Raw genomic sequence first — 24,216 nt, 5'->3', positions numbered from 1 at the left:
GACGTATTAAGATTTCTTGGTATTTAGCGATTAGAAGTGACAGATTGTTTGGTAAACGTATAGCATGTTCTATATGTTATACTTATTTGAATGACTCTTACCATAATATGTTACGTTAACATACCAGGGACGTTCTCAGTTGGTTATTTATGCCTCATATAATGTACACTTATTCAGCCTGTTGTTCACTATTCTTGATGTATTTTAAATTCCCTTTCAAATGTCTATTCTTGGTGTTGGATTTTATCAAATACATTTCCCCCAAAAATGCGACTTATATATGTTTTTTCCCTTCTTTATTATGCATTTTCGGCAGGTGCGACTTATACTCCGAAAAATACGGTATATTATATTATCTAATTTAACGTACAGTCAGCATTTCTGCTTCAGTAAACAATGATGGTGATGACTCAGTGAGAAATACTGGACTAAACTGTCGGTCTATCTGCTGCCACAGGCTGACCAGGTGATCCACAATGACGGACCAGCGGGAAAAATGGGCCTGTGACTACTGCACCTACGAAAACTGGTCCTCCGCCACCAAGTGTACGATGTGTCGTGCACAGCGGTCCAGGGCTCCCATCATCACGGAGGAACCGTACAAAATCAGCCCCGACCTGGACCCTAGCCGCAAGTGGGACCTACCGGCCAACGAGGGCGGCGGCAGCAGCCTCCTCATCTGCCCGGACTCCAGCGCCCGGCCCAGGATACGCTCGGCCGGCATGGCTGAGATGGCCACCAAGTGGTCCTGTCAAATGTGCACCTTCTTGAACTGGCCGCGGGCCATCCGCTGCACGCAGTGTCTGTGTCAGCGCCCTAAGAGCTGCAGCCCCACGGAATCCCCCCACACGTCCAGTTCCAACGCGGGCGGTCGCCCGGCGCTGCACTCCCCCGTGGACCCCTGTGAGGAGTACAACGACCGCAACAGGCTCAACACCCACCAGCGGCACTGGACATGCTCGTCTTGCACTTACCAGAACTTACCCAAAACGCTGAAGTGCGTGGTGTGCGACCACCCCAAGCCGTACCACCACGAGGCCATCGAGCTGGCGCAGCCCGTTGACCACTCGGCCATTATAAACGAACAGGACCGGGCGCGGTGGAGGGCCGGCGGTGGCGTCGGCGGCTGCAGCGGGGGCCAGAGGAGGTCGCCTCCTTTGGCCAAGAGGGAGGACCACGTTCAAATGGATTTCCAAAGGATAGAGCTGGCGGCCGGAGCCATGAGCGGCAAGGAGGAGCAGTCCATGGACTTCAAAAAACTGAAGCAGATACGGAATAGGATGAGGAAGATGGACTGGCTGTTTCTGAGTGCGTGTGCTGGTGAGTTTGCCTCCTAATTGGACTGAGAGGGTACTGCAAACCTTGTAAATACCTCTAATGTGTGCTGGGATACATTATATCTCCTACTGGATAGTAGGGCTGGGCGATATGGAGGGAAAATTATATATTTTTTTTACTTAAAATCCATATTCGATATATATCAAGATATATTTGCCAGTGATTGTGTACATTAGGGCTTGGCAATATGGCCTTTTATTAATATCTCAATATTTTTAGGCCATGTCACGATACACGATATATATCTCCATATTGTGCCTTAGCCTTGAATGAACACTTGATGCATATAATCACAGCAGTATGATGATTCTATGTGTCTACATTAAAACATTCCTCTTCATACTGCATTAATATATGCTCATTTTAAACTTTCACGCAGAGAGAAATGACAACTAAGTCAATTTACCAAGACTATATTTAATAAACAGTTATTAAGCAGTGGCACAAACATTCATGTCATTTCAAAACAGAAAGTGCAAGATTGTCAGACATTTTATAACAAGCTATTAGTGCACTTTTGTACTTGTCACTAAGATGACGTATCAAAACAACCCTAAATTAAAGTGTACTTTTTGTACAGAACGCCACTACAATAGTTTAAAACAAAGTGCACTTTTGTGCATGATGTCACACAAGATATTTCAATAACTGTCAAATAAAAATAGGAACTCAGTGTATGTCCTTCGCTATGTGGTAGGTTCCTGCGGACGTTATCTCACCGTATGACAAATTTTTTCTTACGGTGAGGATGTGGAAATGTTTGCCTCGGCATTTTGTTGGTGTGACATGTAGACATGCAGAGTTTCAAGCAGTGACTTTTCAAATGATGTTACAAATTTTCAGTAATGCTACTTTTTGTAGCAACGCTTTTGCCGCATATTTGTAAAACATCTTCCCGCTTGAAGCCAAACCACCGTCAGACAATGGACTCCCTGTTTTTCTTGGGAGTTAATTCTTCATTTGTTACCAGATTTGCACTTTCTTTCTCTCGTGTTACCGCTATCATCACAGCTAATGTTACCCACTACGTGACGTATGTAAGAAGGTGCGCTTGTTTTATGTCTCTGTGAGAAGGAGAGACAAGAAAGAGTGAGAAACGCCTGTTGTGTAATGCCCGCAGCTAAAAGTAACTGCGTGAGAACGTATACTCGAATATCACGATATAGTAATTTTCTATATCGCACAGAGACAAACCCGCGATATTTCGAGTATATTGATATGTAACCCAGCCCTAGTATACATATAACAATTTTCATTTAAAGGGAGATTCACTAAAATTTAAATGAATGACAACTGTACTGCAAACAGTCAGTGGCACTTTTATTAACCCAGTTACTCAAGATGAGTATTAACAGCACAGAAAAGTAACACAGAATTACATAACATAAATAAAATAGAAAAATATTCCTTTCACGTAAAATAAATAACATAACTGTTAAAATAATATAAAATGTATCAAACTCTGATTAAATAAATCAATTTGCAGGCACTTTTTAATTCCCAGTCGACGATGTAATGGACTGTCACACACGTACGGTTCTGGTCAGCGCCAAGTAAGTGACTTGACTTAATTGTGCGGCTATGATCTTCCTCACTTAGGCATACATTTTGGCAGCATTTCTCCTGCAAAATATGCCCGGCTTGGCAACTCAAGAACAGTTTTCGATTTGGGCTTACATGGTAAACAACTCTAATGTTTTATCCAGACGCCTACATTTGTCCAAATGTGGCCAAGTAGACGCATTGTGGGTTTCCTGGACATCGTCTACATCACTAAAAGAAACATCTAAAGAAGAGAATCCCTCTGCCATCTTCTACTAGGTTTTTAAATATATAAATCGCCTTTAACGTGAAATAAATTGTATCAATATTACGATATTTTCTTAATTCATATCTTGTTTAAAAATATCTATCTTACAAACTCGATATATCGCCCAGCCCTACTGGATAGTAGTTCAATACTTAAAGGCCTACAGAAAAGAGATTTTCTTATTTAACCGGGGATACAAGGTCCATTCTATGTGTCATACTGGATCATTTCCCGATATTGGCATATTTTTGCTGAAAGGATTTAGTAGAGAACATCAACGATTAAGTTCGCAACTTTTAGTCGCTAATAAAAAAGCCTTGCCTTTACCGGAAGTAGCAGACGTTGTGCGCGTGACGTCACCTCCTCACATTGTTTATAGTCATAGCCTCCAGCAGCAAGAGCTATTCGGACCGAGAAAGCGACAATTTCCCCATTAATTTGAGCGAGGATGAAAGATTCGTGGATGAGGAAAGTTAGAGGGAAGCACAAAAAAAATAAATAAAAGAAAAGGCAGCAGCTCCAGGCGGCGGCAGTGGGACCATTTCAGATGTAATTAGACACATTTACTAGGATAATTCTGGAAGATCCCTTATCTGCTTATTGTTTTAGTAGTGTTTTAGTGAGATTGTATAGTCATACATGAATGTCGGATGGCTGTGGTGAACGCCAGTGTCTCTGAGAGAAGCCGAGGAGTCAAGATCACAGCAGCCTTTTTTGAGCTGCAGGAGGAGGTCCCATAATCCACTGATGTCTCCGGTAAGAACAGACTAAATATCGACTAAATATAGCTCGGTTGGTAGAGTGGCCGTGCCAGCAACTTGAGGGTTGCAGGTTCGATTCCCGCTTGTGCCATCCTAGTTACTGCCGTTGTTTCCTTGGGCAAGACACTTTACCCACCTGCTCCCAGTGCCACCCACACTGGTTTAAATGTAACTTAGATATTGAGTGTCACTATGTAAAGCGCTTTGAGTCACTTGAGAAAAGCGCTATATAAAATATAATTCACTTCACAATTTTCCCATCCAAAAACTTGCTGGTTGACGTAGAGAAACATGGTTCGTTTGACCGCTCTGTGTTAAAGCTTCACAACAAACAAAGAAACACCGGCTGTGTTTTGGTGCTAAAGGCAGCTGCATTCCACCGCTTTCCACCAACAGCATTCTTCTTTGACGTCTCCATTATTAATTGAACAAATTGCAAAAGATTCAGCAACACAGATGTCCAAATTACTGTGTAATTATGCGATGAAAAGAGACTACTTTTAGCCGTGTGTGGTGCTGGGCTAATATGTCCGCTACAACCTAAGACGTCATAAACACGCCATCATTCCGCAACATTTTCAACAAGAAACTCCGCGGGAAATTTAAAATTGTAATTTAGTAATTAATCTAAACCGGCCGTATTGGCATGTGTTGCAATGTTAATATTTCATCATTGATATATAAACTATCAGACTGCGTGGTCGGTAGTAGTGGCTTTCAGTAGGCCTTTAAGAAATTGGTTTAGATGAAATACATTATATCTCATCATATCTCCTACTGGATAGTAGTTCAATATTTAAGAAATTGGTTTAGAAACCTTGACCGAGGTCCAAGACGAACACAATTTCCGAGCGCCGCAAACACTGGGCGCCCGTGATAAGTGAAACGTCTGCGCCCGTCGCCCCTGGCGTTGCACAACTGCAGCTGAGTGCGCGCAGGGTAAACGTCAGTGTGGTGAGTGCGGCCATACCCCCGCTACTGAGAGGGGTCCTTTGACAAGCTGAGAGGCGCCCAGCTGGTGGGCCATGAATGAGCCAGTCTGGGCAGCAGCAGCGTGGCCACAAGGCCATCCTGGAAGGCGCTCAACACTGCATGTAAACGCGACAAAAATAGACTTTGAAAGAAATAAACATATATATTTATATCTATACACGGGTGTGTGAAGGCGTCACATGTCCCACCTTCCTCTTGACCTTTGCCCTTGTTTGCTTGTCAACATGTAAAAGCTCTTGCACAATCATGTCATTCATACAGGGGACACTTGCATATAACGATTTCGTAAAAAACATGAGATTTCAAGTGTTGTGTGTAATCAATATCGGTGTAACGATTAATCGATATGTTGACTTACAGTACAGGCCACCTCCTCATTCCTCATTCAATGCGTTTTCTTTATTTTTTGTTTGTGTGAATCATATTTATGTTGCGCTTTCCTCCAATGACTCAAAGCGCTTTACATAGTGAAACCTGATATCTAAGTTTTATTTAAACCAGTGTGGGTGGCAGGTGGGTAAAGTGTCTTGCCCAAGGACACAACAGCAGTGACTAAGATGGCGGAAGGAGGGATCGAACCTGGAGCCCTCAAGTTGCTGGCAGGGCCGCTCTACCGACCGAGCTACACCCCCCATTATTTTCATGATTATTTACATTGTAGATTTGTCACTGAAGGCATCATAACTATGAATGAACACATGTGGAATTAATCCATCCATCCATCATCTTCCGCTTATCCGAGGTCGGGTCGCGGGGGCAGCAGCCTAAGCAGGGAAGCCCAGATTTCCCTCTCTCCAGCCACTTCGTCTAGCTCTTCCCGGGGAATCCCGAGGCGTTCCCAGGCCAGCCGGGAGACATAGTCTTCCCAATGTGTCCTGGATCTTCCCCGTGGCCTCCTACCAGCTGGATGTGCCCTAAACACCTCCCTATGGAGGCGTTCGGGTGGCATCCTGACCAGATGCCCGAACCACCTCATCTGGCTCCTCTCCATGTGGAGGAGCAGCGGCTTTACTTTGAGTTCCTCCCGGATGGCAGAACTTCTCACCTTATCGCTAAGGGAGAGCCCCACCACACGGCGGAGGAAACTCATTTCGGCCGCTTGTACCCGTGATCTTATCCTTTCGGTCATGACCCAAAGCTCATGAACATAGGTGAGGATGGGAACGTAGATTGACCGGTAAATTGAGAGCTTTGCCTTCCGGCTCAGCTCTTTCTTCACCACAACGGATCGATACAGCGTCCGCATTACTGAAGACGCCGCACCGATCCGCCTGTCGATCTCACGATCCACTCTTACCCAACTCGTGAACAAGACTCCTAGGTACTTGAACTCCTCCACTTGGGGCAGGGTCTCCTCCCCAACCCGGAGATGGCACTCCACCCTTTTGGAATGAATTACTTAACAAAAAAAGGTGAAATAACTAAAAACATGTTTGATACTCCAGTTTCTTCAAAATAGCCACCCTTTGCTCTGAATATACTGCTTTGCACGCACTTGGCATTCTCTCGATGAGTTTCAAGTGAAAACCATTGCAGGTGACTTTGTCTTGAAGCTCATCGAGAGAATGCCAGGAGTCTGCGAGAAAGTAATCAGCGCAAAGAAGAAGAAATTAGAATATAAATTTCACCTTTTTTTTGTGAAGTGCGTTCATTCATAGTTTTGATGCCTTCAGTGACAATCTGCAATGTAAATACGCGGGGACGGCATGGTGCGGTTGGGAGAGTGGCCGTGCCAGCAACCTGAGGGTTCCTGGTTCAATCCCCACCTTCTACTAACCTCGTCACCGCCATTGTGTCCTCGAGCAAGACACTACACCAGGGGTAGGGAACCGATGTGGCTCTTTTGATGACTGCACCTGGCTCTCAGATAAATCTTAGCTGACATTGCTTACCACGATAAATAATGAATAATTCAGCTGGTAATCATTGTCAAAAATAACGTTAATACAAACCATTCTCATGCATTTTCATCCATCTATCCGGTTTCTACCGCACCTGTTCAAGAAGTCGGATTAATGGTAAGAAGTATTTTATTTATTTTTGGTTAGCCTCCGAATAACAATGTTATTAAAAAGAATAAGAGACGTATTATACTCTAAAAATGTTGAACTTTCTTAAAATGCAAGGGGACGGCGTGGCGCGGCACAATCCCCACCTAGTACCAACCTCGTCACGTCCGTTGTGTCCTGAGCAAGACACTTCACCCTTGCTCCTGATGGGTGCTGGTTAGCGCCTTGCATGGCAGCTCCCTCCATCAGTGTGTGAATGGTTAAATGTGGAAGTAGTGTCAAAGCGCTTTGAGTACCTTGAAGGTAGAAAAGCCCTATACAAGTACAACCCATTTATTATTTATCATTTATGTTGTTTTATTTAGTGTTCAAAAATATATATCAATCAATCAATGTTTATTTATATAGCCCCAAATCACAAATGTCTCAAAGGACTGCACAAATCATTACAACTACAACATCCTCGGAAGAACCCACAAAAGGGCAAGGAAAACTCACACCCAGTGGGGCAGGGAGAATTCACATCCAGTGGGACGCCAGTGACAATGCTGACTATGAGAAACCTTGGAGAGGACCTCAGATGTGGGCAACCCCCCCCCCTCTAGGGCACCGAAAGCAATGGATGTCGAGCGGGTCTAACGTGATACTGTGAAAGTTCAATCCATAGTGGCTCCAACACAGCCGCGACAGTTCAGTTCAAGCGGATCCAAGACAGCAGCGAGAGTCCCATCCACAGGAGACCATCTCAAGCGGAGGCGGATCACCAGCGTAGAGATGTCCCCAACCGATACAGGCGAGCGGTCCATCCTGGGTCTCTACTCTGGACAGCCAGTACTTCATCCATGGTCATCGGACCGGACCCCCTCCACAAGGGAGGGGGGGACATAGGAGAAAGAAAAGAAGCGGCAGATCAACTGGTCTAAAAAGGAGGTCTATTTAAAGGCTAGAGTATACAGATGAGTTTTAAGGTGAGACTTAAATGCTTCTATACATATATGGCTCTCACAGAAATACTTTTATAAATATTTGGCTTGTATGGCTCTCTCAGCCAAAAATGTTCCCGACCCCTGCACTACACTCTTGCTGCTGATGGGTCGTGGTTAGGGCTTTGCATGGCAGCTCCCGCCATCAGTGTGTGAATGGGTGAATGTGGAAATAATGTCAAAGCGCTTTGAGTACCTTGTAGGTAGAAAAGCGCTATACAAGTTTAAATATAATTTAAATAGTCATGAAAATAAAGAAAATGCATTGAATGAGAAAGTGTGCCCAAACTTTTGGCCAGTACTGAATGTTCCCAGGATTCAACTACTTTTAATGTGCTTGGAAAGTTGGTCTTTTAAAAGCATTATTTTAAAAGGCAATTAATTGATTTTATCAATACTAGAAAAATGAAAACATTGTCTTTTATATGAAGTCTACCACTTTTATTAGGGACAATGAACTAGTGCTGGGCGATATTGGCTTTTATTAATATCTCTGTATTTTTATGCAATATACGATATACATCTCGATATTTTGCCTTGGCCTAGAATGAACACCCGATGCATATAATCACAGCAGTATGATGATTATATGTGTCTACATTAAAACACTCTTCTTCATACTGCATCATTTTACCATTTCATGCAGAGAAGGAAATCACAATTAAGCCAATTGACCAAAACTGTATTTATTAAATACTCTTCATTCTCTCGCGGGTGACTTTTTAAATGAAAGAACAAATTAGTAGTCCTGCTACCTTTTTGTAGCAACACTTATGCCGCATACTTTGCATATTGCTCTCGTCTGCTGAATATCGCTTGAAGCCAAACCACTGCCAGATGATGGACCCCCTGCTGTTTTTTTGGGGCATTAATTGTTCTTCCTCCATTTGTGATCAGTTTCGCACCTTATCTCTCTCTTCTAATGTCACTCGCAACGCTCCGCTTGCACGACCTGTCTCAGCTAACGTTAGCCAAGCTGCTACCTCTGCTCGGCGAGTTGATTGATTGATTTATTGATACTTTTAGATAGATAGATAGTACTTTATTTATTCCGTCTGGAGAGTTCCTTCAGGAAAATTACCATTTTCAGCACAATCCCATTCAAGATCAGACAAACATTACAGGGAGACAGAACAGGATCGCTGATGGGTCTGCCGGCTTCCAGCGCCCCTTTTATTAGTAGATTGCACAGTACAGTACATATTCCGTACAATTGACCACTAAATGGTAACACCCGAATACGTTTTTCAACTTGTTTAAGTCGGGGTCCACGTTAATCAATTCATGGTACAAATATATACTATCAACATAATACAGTCATCACACAAGTTAATCATCATAGTATGTACATTGAATTATTTACATTATTTACAATCCGGGGGGTGGGATGAGGAGCTTTGGTTGATATCAGTACTTCAGTCATCAACAGAAAAAATGGACATTGAAACAGTGTAGGTCTTACTTAGTAGGATATGTACAGCCAGCAGAGAACATAGTGAGTTCAGATAGCATAAGAACAAGTATATACATTAGAAGTACATTTGAGTTGTTTATAATCCGGGGAGATGATGTGAATGGAGGAGGGTATTAGTAAAGTGTTGAAGTTGCCTGGAGGTGTTGTTTTAGAGCGGTTTTGAAGGAATATAGAGATGCACTTACTTTTATACCTGTTGGGAGTGCATTCCACATTGATGTGGCATAGAAAAAGAATGAGTTAAGACCTTTGTTAGATCGGAATCTGGGTTTAACGTGGTTTGTGGAGCTCCCCCTGGTGTTGTGGTTATGGCGGTCATTTAGGTTAAGGAAGTAATTTGACATGTACTTCGGTATCAAGGAGGTGTAGCGGATTTTATAGACTAGGCTCAGTGCAAGTTGTTTTACTCTGTCCTCCACCCTGAGCCAGCCCACTTTGGAGAAGTGGGTTGGATTGAGGTGTGATCTGGGGTGGAGGTCTAAAGGTAACCGGATTAGCTTATTCTGGGATGTTTGGAGTCTAGATTTGAGGGTTTTGGAGGTGCAAGCGTAATCGAAGAACGGTTGAATGAGAGTTCCCGCTAGAATCCTCAAGGTGCTTTTGTTGACCAGAGAGGAGATTCTGTAGAGGAATCTCGTTCTTTGGTTGACCTTTTTGATCACCTTGGTTGCCATTTTATCACAGGATCGATTAGCCTCTAGAATGGAACCTAGGTAGGTGATCTCATCCTTCCTGGTGATAACAATGTCACCCACTTTTATAGTGAAGTCTCTGACCTTCTTAAGTTTGATATGGGACCCAAATAGGATGGATTCCGTTTTACCTAAGTGTATGGATAGCTTGTTGTCAGCGAGCCAGGTGCAAATATTGAGGAGTTCAGCACTGAGGATTTGTTCCACCTGTGACTTGTCCTTGCCGGATACGAGAGCGTATGACGCTAGATGCGCGACAGTACGTGACGTATGTATGTAAGAAGGTGGGCTTGTTTTACGTCTCTGAGAAAGAGAGACGAAAAGGAGTGAGAAACGCATGCAGTGTAATGCCCGCAGCTAAAAGCAACTGCGTGAGAACGTATACTTGAATATTACGATATAGTCATTGTCTATATCGCACAGAGGCAAAACCGCGGTATATCGTTTATATCGATATATCGCCCAGCCCTACAATGAACCTTACTCAAGTCTCCCAACCCATTAAAAATGAATGCTTATTAATTGATTGAACATTTTGATGAAGGAAATTTAAGACCGGCAAACACACCTGTAGACCCGGGCCAGTTAGTCAATCAATCCGTCGAACAATAGAAGAAAATTACCTCCTTAACTTTGCCATCCATCGATAAATTGCCACGTTCTTGTTTGTCTTCCTCTCTCGCTTTCAAACCGGAGTGCAAGAGGGTTCACTCTGTGCGCCGCTTTCAATCAATCAATCAATCAATGTTTATTTATATAGCCCCAAATCACAAATGTCTCAAAGGACTGCACAAATCATTACGACTACAACATCCTCGGAAGAACCCACAAAAGGGCAAGGAAAACTCACACCCAGTGGGCAGGGAGAATTCACATCCAGTGGGACGCCAGTGACAATGCTGACTATGAGAAACCTTGGAGAGGACCTCAGATGTGGGCAACCCCCCCCCCCCCCCCCCCCCCTAGGGGACCGAAAGCAATGGATGTCGAGCGGGTCTAACATGATACTGTGAAAGTTCAATCCATAGTGGCTCCAAGACAGCAGCGAGAGTCCCGTCCACAGGAAACCATCTCAAGCGGATCAGCAGCGTAGAGATGTCCCCAACCGATACAGGCGAGCGGTCCATCCTGGGTCCCGACGAGCGGTCCATCCTGGGTCTCGACTCTGGACAGCCAGTACTTCATCCATGGTCATCGGACCGGACCCCCTCCACAAGGGAGGGGGGGACATAGGAGAAAGAAAAGAAGCGGCAGATCAACTGGTCTAAAAAGGAGGTCTATTTAAAGGCTAGAGTATACAGATGAGTTTTAAGGTGAGACTTAAATGCGCGTTTATTCAATAGCAGGGTTCAATGGAGCAGACCCTCGTCATCATTCATGATCTTTTTTTCGGTGGGTGGAAGCGGGACAGCTGGCTTAACATTACTCAGAGAAAGCACAGAGAGCCTCGCTCATCAGTACTCGCTAGTGAGAAGCACCGCAAAGTATCACAAACTAGGAGAAAAAAGTAACTTTGCAAAGCCTAATATTTGGATTATTTTAGCATTTAGCATTTTAGCACCCTAGGGAGGTGTTTAGGGCACGTCCAACCGGTTAGATGCCACGGGGATAAGCGGAAGAAGATGGGTGGATGGATGGTTATTTTAGCTTCAAAGGAGCAAAGATTAGCCCATCAGCATGGACAAACAAGTAAGTATACCCAATTTGTGAGGGGAACGATAAATGACAACAATACAAAACCTTTGAACTCAGGTTATCCCGACTTTGGGGGGAAAAAAACTACACTTCAAGGTGTGCAATTTTTATTGAAAAGAAATTTTGCTAACAGTCTATTTGTTTTTTGTTTGTGTATTTATTTAGGATAATTAAGGGTTTGACCTTCCAATTACAGTGGAAAAAACCTATTCGTAAAGAAATACTTAAGTTATTATTAGAGATGTCCGATAATCCGATATTGTCCAGCTCTTAATTACCGATTCCGATATAACCGATACCGATAAATACAGTCGTGGAATTAACACATTATTATGCCTAATTTTGTCAGGATGCGCCGCTGGATGCATTAAACAATGTAGCAAGATTTTCCAAAAAATACATCAACTCAAGTTATGGAAAAAAATGCCAGCATGGCACTGCCATATTTATTATTGAAGTCACAGAGTGCATTATTTTGTTCAACGTGCCTCAAAACAGCAGCTTGGAATTTGGGACATGCTCTCCCTGAGAGAGCATGAGGAGGTTGAGATGGGCGGGGTTGGGGGGTGGTGTAGGGGGGTAGCTATTGTAGCGTCCCGGACGAGTTAGTGCTGCAAGGGTTTCTGGGTTTTTGTTCTGTTATGCGGTGCGGATGTTCTCTCGAAAAGTGTTTGTCATTCTTGTTTGGTGTGGGTTCACACTGTGGCGCATGGCACTGCCATATTTATTGTTGAAGTCACAGAGTGCATTATTTTGTTCAACATGCCTCAAAACAGCAGCTTGGAATTTGGGAAATGCTCTCCCTGAGAGAGCATGAGGAGGTTGAGATGGGCGGGGTTGGGGGGTGGTGTAGGGGGGTAGCTATTGTGGCATCCCGGACGAGTTAGTGCTGCAAGGGTTTCTGGGTTTTTGTTCTGTTGTTATGCGGTGCGGATGTTCTCTCGAAAAGTGTTTGTCATTCTTGTTTGGTGTGGGTTCACACTGTGGCGCATATTTGTGACAGTGTTAAAGTTGTTTATACGGCCAGCCTCAGTGTGACCCGTTTGGCTGGTGACCAAGTATGCTTTGCATTCACTTGTGTGTGTGTGAAAAGCCGTAGATATTTTTGTGATTGGGCCGGCACGCAAAGGCAGTTCCTTTTAAGGTTTATTGGCGCTCTGTACTTCTCCCTAGGTCTGTGTGCCACGCCGTACAGCGGTGATTTAAAAATTTCGGATATTACGTTTTAAAGCATATATCGGCCGATATCAGACTTCTCTTGTTATTATGATTACATTAGTTTTTAATTTGGTTTCAAAATAATGCTGACGATATTATTTTAATTATAAATTATATTCCATTCATAATTTGTACCCTGCCCACCTACAAACTAGGACATTATGACATTCCACAATGTGCAGTTCTTGTTACTGTCACCTTGTTCTTTCCAAGTCAGGTGACCCTTTTTTTTCCCCTTTCTCAGCAGTACAGGAAGTGTCCGGCGCCTTCAAGGCCAGCTGAATACTTCCTCAAATCTCCCATGTAAACACGTTTTTCTTCTGCCAGTCCACTCTCAGCGTGAGAGGTGATCATGGTTAGATTGTGCAAGAGTGTGTTTACGCTCATCCATCAGCTGACTTTTGGCAGAATTCCATCCACATTCCTCCTAAGGGAGTCTGCTGCTGCAGCCGTGTAGCTCTAAAATCTGCTTTGTTGCCACAGTTGAATGACATGACACTTCGCTTTGGCACATTGGCCTGATTTGTAGAGGACTTTCAAAGCCAATACTCCTTTCTCTAAGCTAAATTTCGTAAAAGTAGTATCACCACCGGACGACAAGGCTAAACGTGTTACACACCCGAGTAAGTGCAAGCAGGAGCAACAAACAAGAAAGCATGCTAATCGCTAAGCTAGCTTGAAACAACTGAAAAAATACATGCTTAGGAAAGTTTAAAGGCCTACTGAGAGCCACTACTACCCACCACACAGTCTGATAGTTTATATATAGGTTTTACTACTTACGTATAAAATACTACACGGTCTAGCTCCATCCTATCTTGCCGATTGTATTGTACCATATGTCCCTGCAAGAAATCTGCGTTCAAAGGACTCCGGCTTATTAGTGATTCCCAAAGCCCAAAAAAAGTCTGCGGGCTGTAGAGCGTTTTCCGTTCGGGCTCCAGTACTCTGGAATGCCCTCCCGGTAACAGTTCGAGATGCCACCTCAGTAGAAGTTTTTAAGTCTCACCTTAAAACTCATTTGTATACTCTAGCCTTTAAATAGACTCCCTTTTTAGACCAGTTGATCTGCCGTTTCTTTTCTTTTTCTTCTATGTCCCACTCTCCCCGATCCGGTGGCCATGTACTGCTTGCCTGTGTATCGGCTGGGGACATCTCTGCGCTGCTGATCCGCCTCCGCTTGGGATGGTTTCCTGCTGGCTCCGCTGTGAACGGGACTCTCGCTGCTGTGTTGGATCCGCTTTGGACTGGACTCTCGCGACTGTGTTGGATCCATTATGGATTGAACTTTCACAGTATCATGTTGGCACAGCTCGACATCCATTGCTTTCCTCCTCTCCAAGGTTCTCATAGTCATCATTGTCACCGACGTCCCACTGGGTGTGAGTTTTCCTTGCCCTTATGTGGGCCTACCGAGGATGTCGTAGTGGTTTGTGCAGCCCTTTGAGACACCAGTGATTTAGGGCTATATAAGTAAACATTGATTGATTGATATATCAATCATGAAATATTAACATTGCAACACATGCCAATACAGCCTTTTTAGTTTACTAAATTACAATTTTAAATTTCCCGGGAGTTTCGTCTTCGAAAAGTCGTGTAATGATGACGTGTACGCAAGACGTCACGGGTTTTTAGGAAGTATGAGCGCTGCGCACACACACAGCTAAATGTCGTCTGCTTTAACGGCATAATTCTACAGTTTTTCGGACATCTGTGTTGCTGAATCTTTTGCAATTTGTTCAATTAATATTGTAGAAGTCACAGTAGAAAGATTTGGTTGGGAAGCTTTAGCCTTTAGCCACACAAACACAGCCGGTGTTTCCTTGTTTAAAATTCCCGGAGGTGAAGCTTTACTATGGATCAGAGCAGTCAAGCGAACATGGATCCTGACCACATGTCAACCGGCAGTTTTCGGTGAGAAAATTTGTGGTATAAAGTCGCCTCTTACTGGAGATCAGCTGCGTGACTTCCCTCAGAGACTCTGGCGTCAAGACACCCGTGGCCACACCCCTCCGACTTCAGGGACTATTTAATCTCACTAAAACACTAGCAGCACAATAGCAGATGAGGGATTTTCCAGAATTATCCTTGTAAATGTGTCTAAAAAAATCTGAATCGCTCTTACTTGCCTTCGCTTGTTTTTTTTTTTTCTAGTCCTTCACTATCAATATCCTCATCCATGAATCTTTCATCCTCGCTCAAATTAATGGGGAAATTGTCGCTTTCTCGGTCCGAATTGCTCTTACTGCTGATGGCTCACATTGTAAACAATGTTCACATGTGAGGAGCCCTACAACCAGTGACGTCACGCGCACATGGTCTGCTACTTCCGGTACAGGCAAGGCTTTTTTTATTAACGACCAAAATTTGCGAACTTTATCGTCGATGTTCTCTACTAAATCTTTTCAGCAAAAATATGGCAATATCGCGAAATGATCAAGTATGACACATAGAATGGACCTGCTATCCCCGTTTAAATAAAATCTCATTTCAGTAGGCCTTTAACTCTCTTTGAGAAGGAGGGACAAGAAAGAGTGAGAAACGCATGTAGTGTAATGCCCACAACTAAAAGCAACTGCGTGAGAACGTATACTCGAATATCACAATGTAGTCATTTTCTATGAGCAAAACCAGCGATATATCGAGTATATTGACATATCGCCCAGCCCTATGTCACTATATATTATTTGACATATAAAAGGTATTATAATAATTTCATCCATCCATCCATCCATCCATCTTCTTCCACTTATCCGAGGTCGGGTCGCGGGGGCAGCAGCCTAAGCAGGGAAGCCCAGCCACTTCGTCTAGCTCTTCCTGGGGGATCCCGAGGCGTTCCCAGGCCAGCCGGGAGACATAGTCTTCCCAACGTGTCCTGGGTCTTCCCCGTGGCCTCCTACCGGTTGGACGTGCCCTAAACACCTCCCTCGGGAGGCGTTCGGGTGGCATCCTGACCAGATGCCCGAACCACCTCATCTGGCTCCTCTCCATGTGAAGGAGCAGCGACTTTACTTTGAGTTCCTCCCGGATGACAGAGCTTCTCACCCTATCTCTAAGGGAGAGCCCCGGAACACGGCGGTGGAAACTCATTTCGGCCGCTTGTACCCGTGATCTTGTCCTTTCGGTCATGACCCAAAGCTCATGACCATAGGTAAGGATGGGAACGTAGATCGACCGGTAAATGGAGAGCTTTGCCTTCCGGCTCAGCTCCTTCTTCACCGCAACGGATCGGTACAACGTCCGCATTACTGAAGACGCCGCACCGACCCGCCTGTCGATCTCACGATCCACTCTTCCCCCACTCGTGAACAAGACTCCTAGGTACTTGAACTCCTCCACTTGGGGCAGGGTCTCCTCCCCAACCCGGAGATGGCACTCCACCCTTTTCCGGGAGAGAACCATGGACTCGGATTTGGAGGTGCTGATTCTCATTCCGGCCGCTTCACACTCGGCTGCGAACCGATCCAGTGATCTTGAAAGGGGCTGGACTCTCTATAATAATTTCAAATCAGGTTAAAAAGGCTCCTAATTTGGCTTTCTGACATAAGCCATACGTAAGATATTGCATAATTTCCTGTTGTATTATTTTGTCAAAACTATTATTCTACTTCCTAATTTACTATTATTATTTGGTTACTTTGTTATAACTTGATTCTATCTATATTTCTGTTAAAATAATATTAGTGTTTGGATACTTTACATTCGGTTCATATGGGTAGCGATCCAGTACAAAGTAGTATCATCATCAGTATTAATCATGCCAATACTGATAACACGGTTTTGTAGATAAATGAATGAAGACATTTTTGATCACATTTATAATCCGACACAAACACAGGATGGCGGTGTATCAATGTCAATTCAATATTTAAATTAATTCTAAATGTTATCTCTGATTTAAATCTTTTGTTTTTTGCCCTCAAAGCCTTACTTTGTCCAGGAACTTACTTCCTAAATTGGTAAACAAAAACGACAAAAGATATCAATCTAACCACTGGAGCAGGGGTGCCCATTACGTCGATCGCGAGCTACCAGTCGACCGCGGGGGGTGTGTCAGTCGATCTCCAGCCAGGCTTTTAAAAAAAATAGACCTAAAAATTAGTGATCATCAATCTTCACCAAGACGTCACTTAAATGACATTCACGGTACCGGAGGGTCTTGTGAGATGACGCTGGCTGCTGCAAGATCATTATTATGAAAATATGACCGATAGGAAGGCGAGAAACACTTTTTATTTCAACAGACTCTGGCGCCGTACCTTCCGTCAAAACTCTAAAGGCCGACTGCACATTTCCTATCTTCACAATAAAAGCCCTGCTTCATGCTGCCTGCGCTAACTAAATACAGAGTCTCGGAAAACTGGCGTGCACAAGCGATCCCTCAGAAAGCTGGCGTGCACATCACTTGTGCACGCCAGCTTTCTGAGACTCTTATTTTGTTAGCGCGGGCAGCATGAAGCAGGGCTTTTATTGTGAAGATAGGAAATGTGCAGTCGGCCTTTAGAGTTTTGACGGAAGGGACGGCGCGAAAGTCTGTTGAAATAAAAAGTGTTTCTCGCCTTCCTCTCGGTCATTTTTTCATAATAATGAACTGGCAGCAGCCCGCGTCATCTCACAAGACCCTCGGGTGCCATGAATGTCAATCAAGCAAGCTACGGAATTTGCCGCCAATGTTTTTCTTGTAAAGTGTATGGAAGCTGGATGAATTAGATGCCAAAAACCAACCACTTTCATGTGGTATTGTACAGAAAGGACAACTTTTTTTCTCCTCCATTTGAAAATGTGGGCGTTATCATCATTACTGTCTGATTCCAATCAATGCAAGTCATCAGAATCAGGTAATACACCAACTTATATTCTTGTCTTCGTGAAAGAAAGACATCTATATGTGTTACACATGCTTGTAGTATCATTAAACACATTTAACTTGTTTACAAAAATGTCTCTTTCATAAATAAATAGATATAAATGATATATATAAATGAGGTAGATCCCCTCGAGTTGGTCAATTGAAAAGTAGCTCGCCTGCAGAAAACGTGTGGGCACCCCTGCACTGGAGTATCGACTTGATACCTGACATTATACTATTCTTGATATTGTTACCGTTTATTTGTATCGCTCGACCCACTTCTGTTTACATTCAAGATCTCTAGCTATGCGGTTAGCATATTCTCTTACGGTGTGTATTGTAGTATGTTTGTCCTGCAGTGATAATGATACCTGCAAGAAACTGTGTTTATTTGCCGCCATGGAGGCTAGGATTGCTGACTTAGAAGCAGTTTCACACTGTGGAGGGACGTTAGTCGCTAGCTAGCTAGCGAGGACTCATCAGCGCACAGCTTTCTCTTGTCGTTTTTTGGCAGGACACAGCCAGAAGGTGTCATCAATATGCATTATCGCGACACACAGTGGGTTCTGGGTTAGTCTTTGGCTCATCCCTCACTTAAAGCGAAGTGAAGACTGCGTAAAGAATGCACTACTACAGCATTTCCTCGATTTGAAGATGTATTAAGTCTAATAAGTCAGAGAGATGATACAATATTGTCTGCTCACATATGCTATTTGGTGTTTTTTTGAGCGCGCCGCAGCTAGTCCTGGATACATTGACCAACCCCCACTCCCTAATGCAGTGGTTCTCAAATAAGGGTACGCGTACCCCTGGGGGTACTTGAAGGTATGCCAAGGGGTACGTGAGATTTTAAAAAAAATATTGTAAAGAATAGCAACAATTCAAAAATCCTTTAATACTTCACCAAAATATGAATGTAAGTTCATAAACTGTTAATAGAAATGCAACAATGCAATATTCAGTGTTGACAGCTAGATTTGTGGACATGTTCCATAAATATTGATGTTAAAAATTGCTTTTTTTGTGAAGAAATGTTTAGAATGAAGTTGATGAAGCCTGATGGATCTCTATCACAATCCCCAAAGAGGGCACTTTAAGTTGATGATTACTTCTATGTGTAGAAATCTGCATTTATAATTGAATCACTTGCTTATTTTTCAACAAGTTTTTAGTTATTTGTATATCTTTTTTTCCAAATAGTTTAAGAAAGACCACTACAAATGAGCAATATTTTGCACTGTTATACAATTTAATAAATCAGAAATTGATGATATAGTGCTGTATTTTACTTTTTTTTTTTTCAACCAAAAATGCTTTGCTCTGATTAGGGGGTACTTGAATTAAAAAAAAAATTCACAGGGGGTACATCACTGAAAAAAGGTTGAGAACCACTGCCCTAATGCTTTAGTCACACGCAGGATTCTCACAGGAATGAGGCAACAACTAACTGAGAACTACTTTAACGATAGTATTAAAACCTCTTATCGTCAGCCAACTTGATCTTTTATCGTATATCGTCTGTATATCGCCCAGTTCTATAGTAAGTAGAAGAGTTTTTGATTTAGTTGTGCTGCTATTATTACACTGTTCTGTATTTTTTTGCTTATAATTGTGAATAAAATCTACAGTTAATTATAGGAATCGGCCAATTGCGACCGTGATCCCTATGTCGTCTTATTCTCCGTGTTGGTAAGCAGAGTTGCAATTAGTTCATGGCGATGTCAGTCATAGACCAGGTAATTATTTGAGACGTGCTGCTCGTTCATGTAGACCAGGGGTCGGGAACCTATATGGCTGATAGAGCCAGGAAGCCAAATATTTAAAAATGTATTTCCGTAAGAGCCATATAATATATTTTTTTTAACACTGAACACAACTAAACGCGTGCATTTTTAATTAAGACCAACATTTCTAGAGTATAATAGTGAATTATATTTATATAGCGCTTTTTCTCTAGTGACTCAAAGCGCTTTACATAGTGATACCCAATATCTAAGTTACATTCAAACCAGTGTGGGTGGCACTGGGAGCAGGTGGGTAAAGTGTCTTGCCCAAGGACACAACAGCAGTGACTAGGATGGCGGAAGCGGGAATCGAGCCTGCAACCCTCATGTTGCTGGCACGGCCGCTCTACCAACCGAGCTAAACCGAGCTAAAGAATTCTACACCCAAAAAATTATCAATATATTATTATTATTAAATGTGTGAATGTCCAATTTCACATATTTATTAACATTGTGTGAATGTCCAATTTCACATATTTATTAACATTCTACACCCAAAAATAATCAATTTAATAGGTCTCTTATTCTTTGTAATAACATTGTTATTCTGAAGCTAACTGTGGAGAGGGCGTGGCCTGCGGGGTGTTGCCATGATCGGCCTCGAAATCAGCGACAGGTGCGTAGATTGCCCACCTGGGCCTTGTTATCTAATCACCTGTCGCTCTGTTATAAGCAGCAGCCAGGAGGAGAGACGGGGTTGGGGCTGGAGCCAGAGCGCGAGCGAGAACGGAAGAGAAAAAGACAATTGCTGGAAAGCAACTGCTAGACTTATTGAAAAATAAAATAATAATGTAACCCTGAAACAGGCTCTCATGTCGGTGCCTGGTGGTCGGGAGGGTAAGCCCCACACTAACCAATAATAAATAAATAACTTCTTACCATTAACACAACTTCTTGAACAGGTGCGTTGGAAAAACGGATGGATGGATTAAAAATGCATGAGAATGTTTTATATTTTGAACGTTATTTTTAACACTGTGATTACAAGTGGAATTATTCATTACTTATCGTGTTAAGCAATGTCAGCTCAGATTTATCCGAGAGCCAGATGCAGTCATCAAAAGAGCCACATCTGGCTCGCGAGCCGTAGGTTCCCTACCCCTGATGTAGACAAAGTTTATTATTAAGTCCTTGTTAGCTTCTGTAGTGTGTCTATGTGGTCCTGAGTTTCCGTGGGGCGGCATAGCTCGGTTGGTAGAGTGGCCGTGCCAGCAACTTGAGGGTTGCAGGTTCGATTCCCGCTTCCGCCATTCTAGTCACTGCTGTTGTGTCCTTGGGCAAGGCACTTTACCCACCTGCTCCCAGTGCCACCCACACTGGTTTAAATGTAACTTAGATATTGGGTTTCACTATGTAAAGCGCTTTGAGTCACTAGAGAAAAGCGCTATATAAATACAATTCACTTCACTTCACTTCACTTTCTCCCACAGGCGTAGTGGAAGGCGATCTGGCGACGGTGGAGGCCTACAAGTCGTCGGGCGGCGACATCGCGCGGCAGCTCACGGCCGACGAGGTGCAGCTGCTCAACCGCGCGTCGGCTTTCGACGTGGGCTTCACGCTCGTCCACCTGGCCATCCGCTTCCAGAGGCAGGACATGCTCGCCATCCTCCTCACTGAGGTCAGTCACCCAACGGGGGTTCTCCGGTATGAATGTGGAAAAAACCCAGAAGGTGGTGCCCGTGCTGACCTCTGACCTGTGTGTTTTCAGGTGAACCAGCAGGCGGCCAAGTGCATCCCCTCCATGGTGTGCCCGGAGCTGACGGAGCAGATCCGCAGGGAGATCGCCGCCTCGCTGCATCAGCGCAAAGGAGACTTTGCCTGCTACTTCCTGACAGACTTGGTCACGTTCACGCTGCCTGCAGGTTGATTGACAGCCTCCTTGTTACTATCCTGTGCATTTTTCAAAGTTTGGTAACGTCCTCTTCCAATGGCGGTGCTGTGCAGATATTGAGGACCTTCCGCCGGCTGTCCAGGAAAAATTGTTTGACGAAGTTTTGGATCGAGACGTCCAGAAAGGTACTTCCCTTTCAATTCTTGCCTCCTCATCCTGTGCATGCATCCATACATCGTCGGGTCTGTCCTGTGCAGAGCTGGAGGAAGAATCGCCCGTCATCAACTGGTCAATGGAGCTGGGCACGCGTCTGGACAGCCGCCTGTATGCCCTGTGGAACCGCACGGCCGGAGACTGTCTGCTGGATTCAGTTCTGCAGGCCACGTGGGGCATCTATGACAAGGACTCGGTCCTCCGCAAGACCCTTCACGACAGCCTGCACGACTGCTCGCACTGGTGAGACGCCTGCAAGCCTCGGTTACCGTATTTGAAGAAAAACTAACAATTTTAAGCTGATGGACGCTATATTGAGAAAACAATAGCAACATCAAATATCATTTAATCAATCAATCGTGTATTTTTATAGCCCTAAATCACAAGTGTCTCAAAGGGCTGCACAAGCCAAAACGACATCCTCGGTTCAGAGCCCACAAAAGGGCAAGGAAAAACTCACAACCCAGTGGGATGTCAATGTGAATGACTATGAGAAACCTCTAGGGGAGACCGGATGCAATGGACGTCGAGTGGGTCGACAATCAATCAATGTTTACTTATATAGCCCTAAGTCACTAGTGTCTCAAAGGGCTGCACAAACCACTACGACATCCTCGGTAGGCCCACATAAGGGCAAGGAAAACTCACACCCAGTGGGATATCGGTGACAATGATGACTATGAGAACCTTGGAGAGGAGGAAAGCAATGGATGTCGAGCGGGTCTAACATAATACTGTGAAAGTTCAATCCATAATGGATCCAACATAGTCGCGAGAGTCCAGTCCAAAGCGGATCCAACACAGCAGCGAGAGTCCCGTTCACAGAGAATAATATTGTGAAAGTCCAGTCCGTAGTGGATCTAACATAATAGTGAGAGTCCAGTCCATAGTGGGGCCAGCAGGAGACCATCCTAAGCGGAGACGGGTCAGCAGCGCGGAGATGTCCCCAACCGATGCACAGGCGAGGGGTCCACCCAGCCAGCACTTCATCCATGGCCACCGGACCTGTGCCCCCCCTTCATAAGGGAGAGGGGGGCAGAGCAGAAAAGAAAAGAAACGGCAGATCAACTAGTCTAAAAAGGGGGTATATTTAAAAGCTAGAGTATACAAATGAGTTTTACGATGGGACTTAAATGCTTCTACTGAGGTAACATCTCTACTGTTACCGGGAAGGCATTTCATACTGGAGCCCGAATAGAAAACGCTCTATAGCCTGCAGACTTTTTTTTAATTTTTATTATTTATTTATTTTTAGCTCTGGGAATCACTAATAAGCCAGAGTTCTTTGAACGCAGATTTCTTGCCGGGACATATGGTACAATGCAATCAGCAAGATAGGATGGAGCTAGACCGTGAAGTATTTTATACGTTAGTAGTAAAACCGTAAAGGGGAACATTATCACAATTTCAAAAGGGTTAAAAACAATAAAAATCGGTTCCCAGTGGCCTGTTGTATTTTTTGAAATTTTTTTCAAAATTTTACCGGTCTCGGAATATCCCCAAATAAAGCTTTAAAGTGCCTTATTTTCGCTATCTTCGAAACCACTATCCATTTCCCTGTGACGTCATACAGGGCTGCCAATGTAAACAAACAATGGGAATACCACAGCAAGATATAGCGACATTAGCTCGGATTCAAACTCTGATTTCAGCGACTAAAGTGATTCAACAGATTACGCATGTATTGAAACGGATGGTTGGAGTATGAAAGTATTGAAGAAGAAACTGAAGCTATTGAGCGAATAGCTATTGACGCTATTCATAGCCATAGCTTGGCCGAATAGCTGCGTTAACATCGCCGGTAAAATGTGCGGACCAAACGATCAGGACTTTCGCATCTTTTGACACTGGAGCAACTTAAATCCGTTGATTGGTAAGTGTTTTTTTCGCATTAAATGTGGGTGGAAGGAAACATAATATAGTTGCAAATGCATCTACATGTTATCCATACATCTCTGTACCATGTCTGCTTTAGCACCGCCGGTAAATAGCATGTTAGCATCGATTAGCGTAGCATGTTGGCATCGATTAGCTGGCAGTCAACATCAACAAAACTCACCTTTGTGATTTTGTTGACTATCGTTGCAAATGCATCTGCAGGTTATCCATACATCTCTGTGCCATGTCTGCCTTTGCTTCGCCGGTAAAATGTGGAGACACTTTGGCACATTCAATGGGGGTCTGGCGGCAGACACTTTTCGCATCTTCAGTGGTGCAACTTGAATCCCTCCCTGTTAGTGTTGTTACACCCTCCGACAACACACCGTCGAGGCATGATGTCTCCAAGGTTCCCAAAAAATAGTCAAAAAAAACGGAAAATAACAGAGCTGAGACCCGGTGTTTGTAATGTGTTGAAAATGAAAATGGCGGCTGTATTACCTCGGCGACGTCACATTCTGACGTCATCACCTCCACCGCGATAAACAGAAAGGCGTTTAATTCGTCAAAATTCACCCATTTAGAGTTCGGAAATTGGTAAAAAAAATATATGGTCTTTTTTCTGCACCATCAAGGTATATATTGACACTTACATAGGTCTGGTGATAATGTTCCCCTTTAAAGT

At 43.8% G+C, this 24,216-nt stretch overlaps 1 protein-coding gene across 1 annotated transcript in view; it reads left to right on the top strand.

Annotated features, from left to right (window-relative positions):
* zranb1a (zinc finger, RAN-binding domain containing 1a) overlaps positions 1-24,216 on the top strand; it is a 44,900-nt gene that overhangs the window by 6,074 nt on the left and 14,610 nt on the right. Inside the window, exons 2-6 of the mRNA XM_061907574.1 lie at positions 458-1,320; positions 21,040-21,227; positions 21,318-21,471; positions 21,554-21,625; positions 21,698-21,896. Coding sequence (XP_061763558.1) covers positions 477-1,320; positions 21,040-21,227; positions 21,318-21,471; positions 21,554-21,625; positions 21,698-21,896 — 1,457 coding nt within the window. The 5' untranslated portion in view covers positions 458-476. The remainder of the gene's footprint in view (positions 1-457; positions 1,321-21,039; positions 21,228-21,317; positions 21,472-21,553; positions 21,626-21,697; positions 21,897-24,216) is intronic.

This window comes from Nerophis ophidion, linkage group LG08, assembly GCF_033978795.1.
Source record: "Nerophis ophidion isolate RoL-2023_Sa linkage group LG08, RoL_Noph_v1.0, whole genome shotgun sequence".
Classification (NCBI taxonomy): domain Eukaryota; kingdom Metazoa; phylum Chordata; class Actinopteri; order Syngnathiformes; family Syngnathidae; genus Nerophis; species Nerophis ophidion.
The sequence above is the reverse complement of the archived record's forward strand: the minus strand, read 5'-3'. Positions and strand labels throughout refer to the sequence as shown.